The following is an 18,383-nucleotide window of genomic DNA, read 5'->3' on the forward strand; positions in this document are numbered from 1 at the left end:
AAATACTTTATGAGCGTGTGTCACCTTTTTGTGAATTCACTGGACTAAATTTTGATTATTTAACATTTTGTGATGGAACTTCTCTGTTCTTTGGATAGGAAATAAATAAAAATCTATGAGGACATTTTCCTTGTATTCATACAAATATATCTCATTTATTTTCCCTTCTATTATTTTTCCAAACAAAATACTCATAGTCAAGAAAGATGACATCACATTGAAGATCACATTAACGTGCATAATTTACGTTACGTTCATGTAACAGTCAGTCACCATCCCCAAGAAAACCCACCAGGCCTATATACGTTCCTTGACAAACGTTGCAAGTTTAAGAATTCTGGAACATATGTGTATAGCTTCTCACACCCATAGACCACATCTTGGTTCTTGTGCAAAGCACATAATTTAAAGATGAAATTAGAACTCTTAGGAAGCTTCTTACCATCACAATAAAGGTATACAGCACTGAGGAAATAGAAAACATTTAAATTTGGCAAGTATTTCTGACAATTAACTTACTGACCCAATTCCCTACAATAAATAGTGTTTCTTATATTATTCAATATCCAAAATTTAGAAAAATTTTGGTGCCTTTAGGATTAAAAAAAAGAGAGAGAGAGAAAGGAACAGATGAAAAACCTTTGATCTTATATAATCCCTAAAGCTTTTTGTATAACCCCTAGTCATGTCAGTATGCACAATTAAACTCCTTCTTACATAATTATAATCAAGGAATTTACTGTGCCACCCAAATACAGAGTAGGTTTTTATCTCCTGTGAAATGTAGACAGTACTGGGTGGCTTAATTAGTGCTTTGCTTCTCTTTTTACAAATTCCAATCCTCTGCTTCTAAAGACTCATACTTGCGTGAGAAGAAAGATTAGGAATACAAATAGAGTGATTTTACTCCTAGTTAGCTAATAATAATTCACTTTGTAATTGGGCCTTTGTGTTGCCAGTAATATCAACTGGTGAAGGACTTCTGCATGCATGTGGTGTTGAGTAAAAGGAAATAACTTTGGAGTGTAGACTCGTTACCCCTACAGTGTAAATATGTCTTTCATTCCCTAGACCTAGACTATCTGACACAGATGGTCCTTAGTAGCATTTCTAATCTTTGCAAATAAGAGAAGATAAAAGTATAACTTGCTAACATTTCAGGTTAAGCTGAAGCCTCCTAGCCCTTGCTTTTCCTAATGAGAGTCTTGGGAATAGCCGGTGTGTGCCATAGCATGTCTGCTAAGGTCATGGACCCTGAGGCCAGGCTGCCTAGGTTTAAGTTCTGGTTCCACCAAGTGTTGCTCCTACGACTCAGAGCAAAATCAGTCCAACTCTCTGGGCGTCACTTTCCTCATCTGTAAAATGGGAATAATAGTAGTTGTTGTTAAATTCGATGAATTCATGTCTGCAAGCACTTAGAACAACGGTGTCTGGAACACAGTGAGCACCAAAGAAGTGTTAGGCTGTTCGTTCTAGTGCTATGGGTTTTCATTTCTTATGACTGCAAATTGAAACAAGTTAGAATAATCCTAAAATGTATAATTTCGTAAACATTTTAATGAGGAAAACAACATAAAAAATAATGTTTTCTGTCTATAACACAAACTTTTCATTTTATCTAGCAATTGTTATTACATCAAAATATTTTTCTACCTGTTCCTGAGATATCAAAGAAAACTCCAGGACTAGTCAAAAGTGAGCCTGGAGCTCATGAAAGTGCCTTTGGAGAAAGACAGGCAGAGTCTAGATCTGAGGGTAAAACCGAAACTGTCTTACAAAATAAAGGGAGCAATGAACTGAGAAGATATGGGGGACTGGGAGTTTCAAGCAAGAAAAAAGAGCATTTATAAAACACTATGAGCATTAATAATATTTCAAAATTGCCAGAAAATCTTGGAAGTAGAGAAAGGAAGTCTTCAATGGGAAAACCACTAAAAACCTTATGGTTAGTAATAGGAACCTCTAGAACCTTCTAGATAAACCAGATGAGAGGCCCTGGGAGAAGCTGTTCATTTTTCAATGGTTCCTTTATTTCAGGACTTTGGAAATACACAGCCCATAAAATCTTGCTAGTTCGAGAAAAGGAGATGCCTCGTTATTGACACACCAATTTTACTTTTAAAAGCTTAATAAAACGCATTTTTACCCCAAGATAAAACCTGCCTTGTGGTTATCGTTCGATTTTAAATTCCAGAAATGTTTCCAATGGATATAAATTCATAAATAATGTGAAGTCACCATATAGACTACTACACATTTATACTGGGGGCTGGAAAGAGTTTAATGTATGCAGTTATAGTTAACTCACTATCTGTCAAAGATGCGATGGGCGTCAACTTCTCTGCTCACGCACTTTCCTTAACAGATGAAGGACTGAACCATGAGTGCAAACTCTGCAGCCAGACCTTCGACTCGCCTGCCAAACTCCAGTGCCACCTGATCGAGCACAGCTTCGAAGGGATGGGCGGTACCTTCAAGTGTCCCGTCTGCTTTACAGGTAGGAAGATTATTTCTGGAAAACTCTGGAGAGTTTCTCAGCCACATCCTGTCTCTCCTACCAGGGCATACTTCCCACTGCTATGGCCTTTTACAGATCTGACTTCAGTTCAATTTGGGAAGAAGACGTCTGATTTCTGCTGATTAGCATTATCGATTGCCACCTACTTTAGAGGCTCAGACGGTCAGGAAGGTTAGCTGTCAGGATGAACAAATGGCATTTCAGGTTCTCTCAGAAGTTTGCACTTTTCCATTTGTAAAATGACATCCACGTTTCATTCACTTTTCTCCTCTCGGTGTTAAAAGGTTAGCAAGGCAAAGGTGGCTTTTTCATCCTAAGACATGGGACTAAAAGAAGTACAGCCGTGTTGTCAACACGTCTGTTATTTAAACGTGGAGAATTTTATAACATTCCCTCTATGAAATATAAAGGCGTTATTAAAACCCTCCCCCAATTCTTTGAACTAGAAAACAGATTAAATGAACACATTAGATGAGGCCTTTATTTCCTGTGTCACTGGATTTTTAAAACAGAAGTTGATATAAGTTTACACTTTTACGAAGAAACTTTTATGAGATGTTGTAGCATTATAGTTTTCGGCAGCAGCAGCAAAAAGAAAAATTGCAAATCAGAAACTATAATTTGAAGCCCATAGGGGTTGAAATATGATCACACACGTTTCTGCTGCTCCCGCGACAATGACAGAGTTATTTTGGAAAATCCTTTGTGATAATTTTGCCTGTGTCTTGGGCTCATTGGTCAAACCCCTCAAGGCTGTGTTTCCTTCTTATTTGTCAGAAAAGGCAAAACAAAACAAAAACATCTCCTCTCAAAAGTGACTTCCTGGTTTGCGGTGTAAAATTCCAAAGCATTGGTATTAACCTTCACTGCATTCAGCCTGTAGATTTCTGTCCTGTAATAAAATAAAAAGAGAGAGGCCATGTTCCTACACAGTTAGCACAAGTAGTACCAGACTATGCTGATGGTTCTGCCTTACCATTTGCCTGTGAGGCGTCTTCATTCAATAATTCCATCAGCCGCTCCTTATTTTGGAACTATTTTTTGATTCCTCCAAATTTGTATTTAAAATATATATATTATGTTTTCACCGTAATGTAGTATTTGTCTTAATACAATGAGTCAGGAGTCTGGGTTCTTTATAAAAGCTCCTAGTAAGTTTTCATAAGGAGGACTGGGTCATAGATCTCCTCATGATTAAGACCCCTAATAAAACAGCCCTTTCATGTTGTGGCCAGGAGCCTCGTAAAATGTGCGAAGTTAGATAGAGATTTGTTGCAGATCAGTATAAAAACCCCATTTCTTTTGGTTGATGTAGGTAAGAGACAAAAATGCATTAATCATGAACGGTCTGCCTTTCCTGTGCTGACAGACCTGAAGTGTTTTAGTGTATCTTGAAGTAATTTTAGAAAAAGCAATTTAAAAAAAAACAACCTTCCAATATAAAGCGTGTTGGGGGGGAGAAGAAATCTGAGCAGTTTTTTAAGGTAATGAGAAATATGATTAAAATGTATGACTCACAAGAACAATATTCTAATATTTTAGGCAGGCTGGCAATTAGAATAATTTTAATGATTAGAGTCAAAGTCAAATGCCAGCATCTTTAATAAATCCTTTCCCTGCCTATACAGATTAATATTGTAGATGCAAACTTTTTTAGGTCACAGTGCACCAGGCATCCATCAGAAGTCAGTTCTGCCAACCCAAACACTGCCTCTGGCATATACAATTTAATTATTAATAGTATGTCTCCTAGGTAAACTGTTACACAGTCTTAGGGCCTTGTTTTGTAGTCATTAAAATTGAACATGTTTATATTATTGAAACCCTTGCATTCAGTGTATAGGCTGAGTTGATCTTAAAGTATCCAAAGAGACTTTACCTGCCGTTCTGTTACACATTTATAGACAGTGCCCCAGAGTAGCTGTGGGATATAATTTTTAGCATTAACACATTTAAATAGAGAACTGTTCGGTAGCTGTGACTTTAGGCAAATACAGTAAACAGGGTTTTGGCATCTATGATTTCTTAACCTATGGGTTGCTGAGAAATAAGAATCATTTCTGTTCAGACAGTGCTGTGCATCTGACAAGTTTCATTTTAAAAGATTTATGGGGGGCAGGGCCTCGATAAACCTTTACTTTGGAGCTGTTTGGGTTCAGTTAGGTGCCCGGTAGAGTGCATCTTAACAAAAGCCAGAGACCCAAGCATGAGCACGTGTGACTCCCTCCCCCAGGCCCCTGGCAGTGGTCACCCCCAGAAGGTATGCCATTCATGCTGCCCCGTCTGCAGCTGCTCACAGGGAGTCATGGACGGAGGGCATTTCGGAATGAAAATAACCCCAAGTTCACTCTTCTTTTATCATTGCAGTGTTTGTTCAAGCAAACAAGTTGCAGCAGCATATTTTCTCTGCCCATGGACAAGAAGACAAGATCTATGACTGCACACAATGTCCACAGAAGTTTTTCTTCCAAACAGAGCTGCAGGTAATATCCCCATGAGGAGGGCTGGCATTGAACTCAGTTGCTCTTCTTATAGGAAACAAGGGCGTTTTAAATCTGGATTCGCGGTATCACTCACCCTGGGCCACCATGATGCTTTGTGTGTACTGGGGCAAAGGGAAAATTAGAGGCCGGATTAACAGACACCAAAGTCATTTTGCCCCTGGCTGCTGTCAATCATAAAAAGAACTAGAACAGGCCTATAATTGGATCTTCTGACCCAGTGTGATAGACTTAGGGGTCAGGTTTACTGGACTGTAGGATCGTTCACCTCACTTGTCAGGGCCCATTCTCCCAAACTCTGTTTTATTCATGTTCTGTTCCCACTGGGCTACAAGCTGGATGGATGTCCAGGTCATTGTTGTCCTGAGGGGCTTAAAATTGGAAGGGAGAAGGGAAGAGAAGAAAGAAGCTATACTCTTATCCACTGTTTCTTCTACGTGACAGAATAATTATTACTTAGTGACAGCCTTATAGTTGCAAATTTGGCACCCAAAGACTTTTTAGCCTTGAATGTCCCACTTGCTAGATGTGTGACCTTGCACTGGTCCAAAATGCTTCAGAACCTCGGGTGTGAAGAAATAATAGACAGGTGTAACACTCACAGGGCTGTTGTTAGGTAAAAATGAAATAACAGGTCTGAATGTAGGGTATAAACTCTAAAATATTATAGAAATGTTTGGTCAGTTTGATTATTCTTAGCAATGGACTGGTGTCGGTCAGAGACCTGGATCCTAACCTAGAAATGTCCCTTATTGTGAAAAGAAGATAAGTCTATTTTTCCCCCTCTTACTTCATCTGAAAAATGGGTCTAATAAATACCTTCATTTTTCAGATGGAATGATATAAGAGTAACATGCCTTTGTTAAATCTTGTTGGTGCCCTTGGAGGAGAATGGATTAGAATTCAAAGTTATTTCATTATTGTCAGCATTATTATTATCAGTAAAGTTATTTAGACTAAAATAGGGTGGGGATGATTTTCTTTTTCCTTTGGTACCGAATTCCCTAAACAACCAGAAGAGGGTCTGATGTGATTGATGTGGTTGAGGCAGGACTAAGGGACCCAAAGCCCCACCCACTCCTTCATCTCCCATCCCACACTGTGGACCCTGGGGCAGCTTTGGACCTCCCTGGGCTCTGAGGAAGCCATATTTATGTGAATTTTGTATCAAAATAAGGAATTTACAGTTTATCATCTCAGCTTTCATCCTACCAGTGAACAAATAGCAAATAAGGATGTCAGATAAAATATATATGAAAGAATGGGTGATGCTATTTAAGTGTTATAATGTGTCAATGCACCAGTGTTAAAGTTGCTCTATTACTTTTCATCACTTCAAAAAAGAATTCTACTCTGTCACATCTGTTTGTGAATTGAATATAGAAGACAGACCAAGTTAGACTATTATTTAAAAGTATACTTCGTGAAAGTAACCTAAATTTCTATTGGAAAATATAGTATATTCTTATTGCAATAGGTATGGAAGGATAAGTCCTTTGAGTTTGTGAGATTGTAAAGGATATGGCTAGTACACCTAAATGATGCTGTTAATTAGTATTAGCGGAATTCATAGTAGCTTAAAATCAGAGTTGTACAGATTCTGTAGTGACTGGCTTCTTATCTAACGTTCCTGGAAAAAAGTTTGCAACAAATCCACTTTTGTACTATATTAGTAGGTTCTAATGCTACTGACCTGCTGGTCACTTGAATGTCTTTCATTAAAAGAACGCCACACTCCAGCAGTGGTGGCCTGTGGCCCATTGGCGAGCAGACAAAACTAAGCAATTAAGCACATCCTTCAGGACTCCAGGTTTCTTTTATGGCGTATTTTAGGGTTTCATGGAATGTACAGTATTCTCTCTTTCCATTACTGGATAGACCAGGGGTTCTCCACCTCTTTGATCTCAGGATGCTTTGACACAAATTATTGAAGACCACAAAGGGCTTTGATCTATGTGGGTTACTATCTGTTGATATCTTCCATATTAGAAATCAAAATTGAGAAATGTTTTAAACGCAAAAATACACAAATAAACAATTCTACTAGCTGTTGGAGAAATTATACCTTCCAATGTCAAGTAGCCCCTAGAAGATACCACTGTACACTCATGAGGTAATGAGAGTATAAAGCGCAAACATTGTCTTAATGTTATTGTGAAACTAGTCTTGACCTAACAGACTCCCTGAGAGGATCTAGGAGATCCCCGGAGGTCCCCCAGCCACACTAGGAACTGCTGGTATAGAAGACATAGTACCGAACACAAAACTGTTTCTGAGTCTTTAAGACCTTACGAGGTCAAACATCTCTCAAAACATTTCTGACTCATTCATTCAAATTGTGATCTGGGCCCAAATAAGTCTTCTTTCATAATCTGAAGCTGTAGGCTTATTTTTCCAATCCCACAACTCAGAATCATACATATTTGGCCTTGATGTGAATACTCAGGCTTAAAATGTACATCATTCCTTTGATAAGAACAGTATTTATAGTTAATATGTGATAATCATTACAGCTAATATCCACAGTCATTGAAATATCTGTGTAGGTCTGTTTTCTTAAATCCCTAGTAATAACAATGGCTTTTAGTTTCAATACATTAAGAAAAATGGATCAGAGTTAACTTTACTTCTAGTTTTGAGACCTTTCTGATTTTTATGATTTGAACTTAGAGGTTCACAGTCCTGTGCGTTTGTCTTCATTACTCACGTCACTTTATACCCGTGCTTAGAGGATGGAATTAATATGACTTTTATATATTGATGATTTATTTCCTGCATAGAAAGCGGTCGGGGTAGGTATACAAAAAATACAGTTTTGTGCATTTCTAGAATAAGGGGGGGAAATCAAGTGAAATTAAGGTGACGATAGAAAATAAGATCGGTACCTAAAATAATAACAGAGTAGAAAAATGAAGCCCCTTTACCAGCCCACTGTAGTTCATGCCTCGGTATGAAAATTAATGCAGATTTTGAAATTGATCCATGTCACACCACCTAAACTCATCTACATTTTTATGCCACTAATTAGTAGTTCAGAAAGAAGGACTTTTCACAAGAGGCATTTTATAAACCAAATGCCCAAGAACCGGAGATTGGAGCTTTGAAAGCATATAGTTTATCTGGCTCTTATATCAGAGTGAGACTAATAGGGTAGGTTTAGGGTGAGCGTTCAGAATTGCCCAGGAACATCACTGTGGTGTATCTTTTAATGGTGCATAAACGATTTCATGACCATAATAAGTAATTTACATTTCTTTCACTGTTTATACCCAGTTAAAAACACAAAAACATCTTTTTGAGGATAGAAGTGCTTTGTTGGATATAAAATTACACACACACACACACACACACACACACACACGGAGATGTGTTATTTTCATTAACATCACTTAACAGTACTAGTCAGAATTCAAATAATTCCTCATAATACACTGTCCATCTTCAGGAATCAAGGACTTAGGCATTATCCTTTGACATCACAGACCACAGTTGCTTTTAGAATTAAGCAAGATGAAACCTCTGTTTCTATGGGACACTCCATCTAGGACTTGCCAGTGTGAAAGCTATTGTCTTTGCATGACCTCTAGACCTTTCTGACCAGAAGTTCTAAATGCCAGTCCAGGGACGTGTAATGTGTAACTCCTGGCAGGATATAATCTATTTCTTCTGGTAGAGTTTTCCCCCGTTCTTGCAAGGAATTTTAATATACTTCAAAGGCCACCTAGCATGCTGGTAGGGAAGATGTGCTTTGGAATAAGAGTGCATTATTTGAACTAAGTGAACATTTTGTTATTTTAAAAGCAAATGAATATGTTGAATGTTTCACATGTTTTCCTAATAGGCCTCAAAACTTTTTCTGCAGAACTTAAGGAAGCTGCTTTGAGAGAAGGATAGTATGGTCCAAGAATAATATCCTACAATGCATATTTGTATCCGAAGTGGTTTATACAGGTGTGGGCAAGTGGTGTGTTTGTAAAACTCCTGTTGAATAGGCCACTTTCTTTCAATACAGTAATTACTGTTTAATTGGTGCCTCTAGAAAAACTACAATTCAGTGGCAGTGATCGAATCGTCCTCTTCCAATGTGTCCCCATAGAGACTTCTCTGAGGCATCATGTTGTGAATGTAAGGGACATGGAGGGAATTCCAGCGGTGGGAAGAGGGGGAATTGGCCTACATGAACTTGAGGCTCTGAGATTCTGGTATTAAGTTCTTTTTGAGTCAAAGATTATTTTGATACTTGGCCTTCCCTTCATTAATTCATGGATGCAGTATTTTCTACATACAAAATAAAGTAGTGATTTGACATTCTGAGGGATACGCCACGACTTTCAGCTATCGCTGAAGTTTAAATACGTAATTGTCTCTACAGCTGTTTGATTTTCTTCTCAGATCACTTTCCCACCAAATCAGCCTGATTTTGATGCGTATTTTTCACACCACAGCGTCACTGTTGCTCGAGTTTTATGGTCACATTTCTGAAAGAAAAATGAATGACTGCATATGGAATGGGACATATAGGACAACAGCACAGCACTGAAATGTGGCTGCTGTGTGGCTGACTGGGTCATTCACTAACTTAGCTCCTTACCTAAACTAGCCTTTTAATAATTGTTATATAAGTTTGTGTCTCAAAGTATTAGGTAATACATGCTGAGGCATTGAAGAATCCTTGTTGGGAATCCCCTGGGTGTCCAGTGGTTAAGACTCCACACTTCCACTACAGGGGGCACGGGTTTGATCCCTGGTCAGGGAACTAAGATCCTGCAAGCCGCATGGTGAGGCCAAAAATAAAAATAAGAGGTTGAATGTATTAAAAAAAAAAAAAAAAGTGAGCCTTTAAAAAAAAAAGAGTCCTTGTTAATGGCCAAACCACAGATACCATACTATAGACTGCTATCATCCCTATACCGTTCTGAGGTAAGAAAATATATTTATTAATTTAAAATATTTATAAAAATATAATTTTATCATTTTCAATTTACCATGGCCCCAAGCTCTCTATGACGTATCAAAAATAATTAGAAATATATAATATTTAAGTCTACTAGAAAAGATTTACATATGATTAACTATCATATGAGGTAATATGTGATAGATTGTTCTAAGTATTCCAAGAGAAAATGTTTATTCTCCAGCTGGGGCAATCGAGAAAGTCATCGTGTGGGAAGCATTCAAGCTGGTTTTGAAGGACGGATATGCTTCCGGTATCTGTGGATGGGAGAGAGTTAGCCATCCATAAAATCTCAAATAGTTAATGGTTATTTTCAAAATAGTTTTTATGGGGTTTTTAAAATTTGTTTTATTTTACTTTGATTTCTACGTAGGCAGCTTAGTACAAGGGAAAGGGCATGAAGTACAGAGAACAATCACCAGAGTCTGATTTTGGTCACTGCCGCTCACAAGCGATGGACTCTGAGCTTCCGTTTTATCATCTGTAAAATGGGCATGTAGGAGACAACAAAGCGTCCTGCCCAAGCCCCAGGGTCCTGGTGAGAGTGCAGTGGAGTAGCCGATGTCGAGCCATCAGTGCAGAGTGTGGAACAGGGAAGCACTGGGTGAGCTCTGCTTCCCGGACCCCCTCCCTCTCCCTAATGCTGACCTCAGTAAACAAGGTCAAGAGCCATCATTACTTGGAAATAAAATCTCTCTCCCGGACATGTCAGATGTTTCCTTAGTTCTCTGTTCTAGTTCACTGGAACAATTTCCCAATTAATCATACCTTGACATAGTTTCATGTTAATTGGTTTCCAGGTAAAAATTCTTATTTTTAAACATTCATCTTTTTCAAAGGATTAAAGAGTCGAGCTTCTTTTTAGTTCTGGTGTTTCTTTGTAGCACGTAACTGTAAAACTAAACATTTAAATTTGCTTTCAGAAATGTATTTCAAAACAAGATAACCCTTCTCCCCCGCCCCCCCCCCACCTCCGAAATTAAAGATGAGTGGCCCAAACAAAGTTTTATCTTGCCCCTCCACATAAGACAAGGTAGGATCGGGGTGTAGTGTGGGGAAAGGTTTGTTTTAGCGTTAGCTTGTTTTCATATTTTTCTCGGAGTCAGGCCGAAATTCTCTTTTGCAAACGAGAGGATTGGAAAAGTGTGTCTTACTGCTCACAGCACATCTATAAGAAGTGTCTCTAAAACTATTGCCCCTCATAACTCATCTTCTTCTCACAACTTTTCTATATTTTTCAATTGTTTTGTTTTTATTTCTAACAGAGCTTGAAATTCCTTTCATTATCCCCACTCCAGCTGTAAGACTGTAAACCCTGTCCTGCCTTGTGCCTTATCATGTGGTCTCCCTTCGGGACCCTCAGACTGGAACGATTTGCCCATCACCATGTCTGGGCCTGCCACAGCCGGGTTACATATTGACAGTCATGTGGTGGGGTGTGCTTCCTGCCTCTTCCTAGGTGGTCTGTGCCCCATACCTTAGTTCTCCGCTGCCACCGATCCACTGGGCCTCTGTGTATCTCCTGTTCTTGGGGCTGAATTCGCAGTCCTTAAACACATCGTACGGACTCAGAGGGCTGCAGGAGTATAAACTGTATCAAGGGAACATGTGGCTCTGGAACTGGTCCGCTTCTACTCCGCCTCATTTCTCTGCTTTGTGGGCCTTCGGGGCTTTTGAAATAAACTGGTGCTACGGCAGCTTCCACTTAATTTGCTCAGTGGTTAAATTGATCTATCTCTTTTATTTGATCAGATCTCCGGGAACCGAATCGTTTGCATTGATTTATTGATTGGATCTATGTTTTCACCATTACTTGTGATCACTTTCAGCTGTTAATATTGGATAATTCAATCAGGATTGATTGGCCTTACCACTGAAGGCAGAAAGTTGATCATATAGGACAAAGAAATAGGGCACGGCTCACCTCAGTTTGACTGTTAGTCTCTCTCTCACCCCCTTCCTCCCTCCCTGCACCTTCTCTCTTCCTAACATGTAAGCAGTAGTAAAAAAAAAAAACCTATCAAAGCTGCCCTTTTTCTTGAGCAAAGAAGGGAGTTTAAAATTTTATAGCATTCATATGCATCTAAAGATGAAGTAGCTTTATTTTGCTTTTTAATAAAACTGCACTTAGAAATTAGGCAAGCATACGGAAAGATAAGCACGATTATCACAATGAACTCATTGGGACTACATGAGTAAATGAGTTTTCAATTACCCGTTTTGTACCAATAAATCCCTAATCCGTGTGTGCATGCTTGGGGGCACAACCTGGGCTCACCTTTTTCTAGATTTGGCCCTCACTGCTTCACCATGTGTCCTACCAGTCACATTTTCAAGAGTCAAGTGGGTAATAGGACCGAAGCAGGGGCAACAGAGGTATTTGCATTAAGCGAAAACCACATTATTTACATTGAATCATTTCTACAGCACCCCAGCTCAGTTTTTAAAAATTCTCCATCCATTAATTCCTTAATGTTCATATCGATGGCTGGTTTTCGCTATTAAGAGATGAAACACCACCTCCCCGTTCTAGGACTCATTCCCTTCTCCAACAGCCCTGTTGTTAGCGATCTGCCATTACATTATTTTTTTGTCTGGCCCAGAGTTGACGACAGATGGCCATCTCCGAACTGCCATCAGTGCGACCTTATGGAGCATTCAGCTAGTGTGTACTGAAGAGCACTGCGGCCACTGCTGCAACTCCCTCCCCTCCCCCACCCCCTGGAAATGTTCATCACCTCTGCCACATTCCGCTTTGGCTGGGCTCTGCTGGCTCTGCCGGCTCCTGTGTCACCAAGACAGCCTGCTGCCACAGCGCCGGAAGATCTGCCTCTGTTAGGAGCGAGAAACTGCGGGCACAGTCGTCCTGCAAAGACAGCACTCTGTCTCAGCACCTTTGCAGGCAGATCCTTGGGCGAGAGCTGGGCCTCCACATTTCTAGAACATTCTGCAATCCAGGGAGGCACGTTGAAGTCCCCCGTGTGTTCCTGTTTTAGATGTTTGCTCTACGCATGGATCAGTCTTCTCACATTAGCAGAGACACAATGCCAAGAATAGACTCTTTGTGTTTACAAACTTCGATCGGACTCTTGGAAAACACCACTTCCATATCCACCTGCTGTGGCAGTTAGAGTTAGAGAGAAGGTAGTCATGGGCTTCAACGCTCAATCCCCTGAAATGGGCAAAGAATCCACTCCAGCATCCTCTGACCCGTCGATGTGGCAATCCCTTGGCCAGCCGCATGAAGTGAGCTGTTGGTGCACGTTTGGAGAAAGATTGATAGGTTGTCCTTCACTGAGTTTGCTAAGGCCAGGCGGCTTCAGAGCCATGCGTGTATTTTCAGAGGAATTCACATTTGTATCCTTTATTGTTATATTTGCAGCGAATCTACAGCTCGTAACAGGCTCTGCCCCGCAGCTATGAAGGAGTGAGTTCCCCTCATTGGGGAGAGAGCAGTGTTCTGTGAAAGCCTGAGATGTGGCGGGTGAGATGAATAGTGCTTAAAAGCGGTGCTCGCGGTGCTGTCATCTAGAACAGCAACTCCGAAGCTCTAAACGGGAGTGAAAGGCAGGGTAAACGAGTCCTTTAAAAGTGGTGAAATTTTAAACTGCCTAAAATAACAGGCCTCCTTCATTGATAACTTCATCGAGGGAGGGAGGGAGGGTATGGGGGAGGTCACTGGGCAGGAACCGCTTTCCCGTAAGAGGAGGACAAAGTTTGCAAAGGGGAGGCTTTTCCCTTGTACCCAGCGTGTCTGGGAGGCTGGCATCTTTCTTTCGTGCCCTCCTTTTGCTTTGATGCGGCCCCTCAGATGGCAGAAGACCATCTCTCGCCGGAAACCCGAATCGCCCATAAAAGGTTTCCTTTTTCACTTTGCCAAAACTTAATTTTATAATTATCTGACTTACAGCACTGGGCACAGCTGCTGAGTTTGTGTGCCTTCTAGACAAATAAAAGGCTACCGTGATACTATCAAATATCAGCAGTATGCTGAGCTGTGCTTGGAGTTTATAAGGGTGAAAGGTGATTGTGCAGGAAAATAGAACAGTCTATTTGCCGTGAGCCGGGCACTAAGACCTCATCCCCATACTCAGTTATAATTCATGACAGTACTGGTGGGAAGCCCTCGTCCCTCTGTGGAGTTAATGCATCTCCACTGAAGCCTGCTGCGAGCACCCTGCATCCCCGCCCACCATCTGTGCCTTCGCTTGCAAGCCCCCCACCACCACTCCTCTCTCTCTCTCTCTCTCTCTCTTACTCACTCTTTCCTGAGATCTCCTGGTATTGATATTGTCAGGCGACTAACTAACTGCTTTGTAAAAGTGGCTCTCCAAAACGGGCTTGTCGTTTAACTAGGGGAAGAGCTGGAAGGAACGCATTACAGTGTTGTTTGTTAAATGTCTCATTTAGAAAATGTCGATTAGAAAATGGGCAGGGAAGCAGCAATGGCCTTAAACCAATCGCAGACTCTGGGAGCCAAGGATGCCCTGCCGATCACCGATTAGTACGAGGCACCTGAGGTCCGTGGTGAGAGACCAGGGATGCAACACAAGGTGGACATTATGACTCAGGTTAATCCTGTTCTGAACCAGAGTTCAGAGTCCGGAGTCGAATCTGAGAAATGTTTGCCCCCTCTATCCAGGGGCTTGGACCAGCTGGTGGCGTGAGCACCAACCCAGTCCCCACAGACTGGCCCCTCTGTGATGTGATGCTACCCACTCTGGGAACCAGAGCTGGTTGCCTCAGGGCTACCTAAAGCCCCTGCTCAAAATGATCAGGCCCTGGGCTTTACAGAACGCCACCTAAAATAGCCGCGGTCATCTGTGTGGTGTGAGCCATCTTCTGAAGCGGAATGAGCAGGGGTTGCCGAACTTCCAAACTCGCTGCAGCCTGGAGCCAGCAGTGGTTTGCTCCCACCCTGTCGCAGCCCCTCGTGCCCCTGCCTCCCTGCTCCCCTCCCCGCTTCTTCCCACTCCCCACTCTGCTGGGAGCCCAGAGGGTGATGGGGCAGGAGGACAGTGTGGGTTCAAACAAAAGATGACCCTGCACCTCCTCGAGCATGGCTGAAGCAAGATTAATGTGTAATGTTTCACAATATGTGCTCTTAACAGAGTCCATTGTTAGTCCTCCTTGAATGAGATAAATCAAATCCAGGCCCGGGACACCAGTATATGAATTTAACAGATGTAATGCCATAGGGAAACTACTGTGTTATAAACTGCAGAAACGGCCTTTTTCTACTCCAGACTCGGGCTTATTCCAAAGAGCCTTCAGAGCTCCAGTGGTGAGGTGAGAGGTCACCCACTAAGACAGTAGCACCCACACTGTAATTCAGCCTTGTGTGTAATTGGTTCAGAATCTCATCCTGGCGTCTGGCTGGTATTCGTCCCGTCATCTCGCTCACCCTCCGAAGGAGAAGTAGGGCAGGGATGGCTGTACTCCATGTCCAGGTTTTCTTGGGTGAAAGATCACTTGGAGATGACAAAGCTGAGTAGTCAGCCTGAAATCCTGGTTGGTATTTTATTAATTTTGCACCAAGATAAATCCTGAAATTCTGACAAACTCCATGACAGGTGAAATTCCTTCTTGCAGAATCTGCTCAGCAAGAGGCTGCTCATTTCGTTCTGTTCCGAGGCAGGCAACAGGAGGGCAGCTTTCTAATCAGCCCTCAAAGGACCCCCAGCCGCCCCAGAGTCTCGGGCTGATTGAATAACTCCTGGGCCTCTTCCCCTAGGCCTCCATCAGCGGGAGTCCTGTGGAAAGCAATCTCCCGCAGACTGGCACTGAAGAGAGCTTTAAACCACCATTTTCTGCTCTCCCGAGGAGCCTGGAGTACTAAAAGATAGATGGACTGCAGATATTTTATGAGAAACTGTCAGAAGAAGAGCAGAGTAAATGTTTTTTTTCTTCTTCTTTGAGTCACACACTACATCACTGTTGAATTTCTCCCAGAATCTTTTACATTGAAAGTAAGAAATTAATTGGTTGCTAACCTTTCATTCCCCCTCCCTTCTTCCTCGTTGTCTTCCTCCTTTTTTCTTTTCTTAAATATCCACACAGAGGCCCTTTGCTTAACCACAGTTGCAGAAAATCAGTACCATTTGCAATGAAATATTTATAATGACAGAATGAAAAATTGGATTCATTTTCTGGACTGTAGCCGAACAGTCTGCAACTTTGCGCAGTATTGTTAGGCATCCCTCCTTCCTCCCTTTCATTGGAAGCTTTTTCGAAAACAGGCCACATGTACACTTACCTATGCTTTGGAGGGATGCCTACCAAAACACAGAACCCGTTTCTGGGCTGTTTTTAAAAACAGAGGAGAAAAGAGCATATTTTCGTCTGTGTTGCCATGTGGGGGGCACTCAGCTGTGGCCCATAAAGAGGTAGAGAGGATGTGAACCCCGTCAAAAGAAGGAGCGTTGGCGCTGGGAAGGAGAAGCTGGGAGAAGTTTACAAGGAATCCAGGAGCCAGTCTGGTCTGCGCTCCGGAGCGGAGTACAAATAGCACCCAGCAGGCCATAGAGTCTCGGGGCAGGTTTATAAGGGAAATGGGAAGGCACAACAGAGGTGTATCAATAGACACTGATATCAGAGCTCACCTTCTTTTTTCCCTTTAGCGTTTGCTGCCGTAGGCTTTCCTCCCACGTGACCTCATATTCAGAGCTGCCTTCTTTCGAACAGAGGGTTGGCTACTGCATTTTTTTTTTTCAAAGATGAAAGACAAAAGGAGTTTGCTAGGACGGTGCAGCGTTGCATTGCAAACAAGCCCGTCTCACGAGTGCAGGGCCGCCACAAGGCGTTCTTGCTTCCTACACGATATGATTACATCTGCAGCAAGATGCCTGTGAAGTAAATTTCAGTCTCCCAAATAAGTTTTCGCTTACCACTGCACAGACGGGCCCAAAGAGCCGGCCCACGTCTCCTCCCTCCATTGTCGGACTATGACAGAGCTTACATCCGCACTCCCACTCCGGGACCTGCTCAGGCTCCCAGGCCAGCCCTCTGACTTAACCTTTCATCTGGCCCCTTGTGAAGCCCTGGGTTTAAGTAGTTAGGGTTGTTTTCTTTTGGTGGTTTTTTCCAAAGCGAGAACAGTTCCAGCAGACTTGAGCATGAGTTAAAAACAGCCAAACTCAAACCTGCAGGTTTTGCTCACTGAATTTGCATCCTGCATTGCCAACTCCACCAGATCAATAATCCATATTTTAGTGTATAATAAAGGCTGCCTGTAATTGAATTAGCTCATTCATTCCATCTGATTAGCCCTGTTTTATTCATGGAGCGGAAAAATAATACAAGCTTACCTTCTCCAACATATCGCATGATGTGAATGTGAAAGAGCCTTCAGCACTGTAAAACAAATTTATAAAGATGATGGAGAGTTAATTTCAGTCTTTGTTTATCCTAGGAATAGGAATAATACAAAACACATCATGCTGCATTTTTGTGGTGATAACTTTAACATTCACATCTACTGTGTCAGTCTGTCCTCCAGTCAGCCCGGCATGAATATCCTATAATAGGTCTCTCTTCTTACCAAAAGCAAGAACGCCTCCTCAGTTCTGAAGGACAGCTGGGATAAACAGTCTTCTGGTATTCGCCTTGGAGAAATCCGCCTTAAGAGATTTCACCCTAAGGTCATTACCTCTTATCCATCCATGGATTACCATTTGCAAGCTTTGTGATTGCCTACTCTCTTCTCTTTGAAGCAAAATCTTAGCACACGTTTGGACCTGGGTGATGAGAAACACTGAACAGGAAAGGAGTTCTTCATCATTGGGACCCCAGGCTCTCAATGCATAGATGCATACTTGCACAGGGGCTTGGAGGTTTTGTACAGGTTTCTAGGTTTGTCTTTTCATTGCATCCAAAAAGAAAAAAAAATGATTTGGAGAAATGCTGACAGTTCAGCATGAAATGATGTGTGTTCTGACACAAACTGCATTGTAGCTTAGGAATCTAGCCTGAAGTTCTTTTACTGTGGCATTTCTTTGATTCAGGGGAGAAAAAGAATTTTCTTTAAAAGTGTGTGTTTTAGGATGTGACGATCACTTTTCTCCATTGCCGTGCATGAATTCAGCAGAATGTTTCCACTTAACCCTTATTATTGCTGGCTTTCTGGAGGACCGAGGGTAAGGAGAAAAAAATGTTTTTGCATTAGTTGTTCAACAACTTAGGTGAGTCTGAAATATATACCCAAGTAAATGGGGACTGTAATCCTGGCACGTTCAGAATCAATCTTTTCTGCAGACCAGGAAAGGAGCACTGAATAGCATTCATTTAGGTACTGCCAGATGTATTTCTGCAAGGGGCGTGCCTTGCCGAACCGCCTTGGATGATTTTAAGTGTTATTAAGCAGACTTAACAGGGGCAGCTGGCCCTCAGGATAGAAGTAAAGGACCATGGC

The 18,383-nt window shown here is 41.6% G+C and overlaps 2 protein-coding genes across 4 annotated transcripts in view; one reads left to right on the forward strand and one right to left on the reverse strand.

Annotated features, from left to right (window-relative positions):
* The window catches only part of ZNF521 (zinc finger protein 521), a 284,341-nt gene that overhangs the window by 253,169 nt on the left and 12,789 nt on the right, over positions 1-18,383 (forward strand). For all 3 annotated transcript variants that reach the window (XM_079943362.1, XM_079943361.1, XM_079943363.1), the window contains exons 6-7: positions 2,366-2,497; positions 4,886-5,001. In XM_079943362.1, coding sequence (XP_079799488.1) covers positions 2,366-2,497; positions 4,886-5,001 — 248 coding nt within the window. The remainder of the gene's footprint in view (positions 1-2,365; positions 2,498-4,885; positions 5,002-18,383) is intronic.
* Positions 2,514-18,383, reverse strand: part of LOC307197462 (uncharacterized protein) — a 520,611-nt gene continuing 504,741 nt past the window's right edge. The window contains exons 4-5 of the mRNA XM_079943364.1: positions 17,281-17,326; positions 2,514-3,410 (exon numbers count right to left, since the gene is read on the reverse strand). Coding sequence (XP_079799490.1) covers positions 3,375-3,410; positions 17,281-17,326 — 82 coding nt within the window. The 3' untranslated portion in view covers positions 2,514-3,374. The remainder of the gene's footprint in view (positions 3,411-17,280; positions 17,327-18,383) is intronic.

The sequence above is a fragment of the Stenella coeruleoalba genome (genome assembly GCF_951394435.1).
Source record: "Stenella coeruleoalba genome assembly, chromosome: 14".
NCBI classification, from domain to species: domain Eukaryota; kingdom Metazoa; phylum Chordata; class Mammalia; order Artiodactyla; family Delphinidae; genus Stenella; species Stenella coeruleoalba.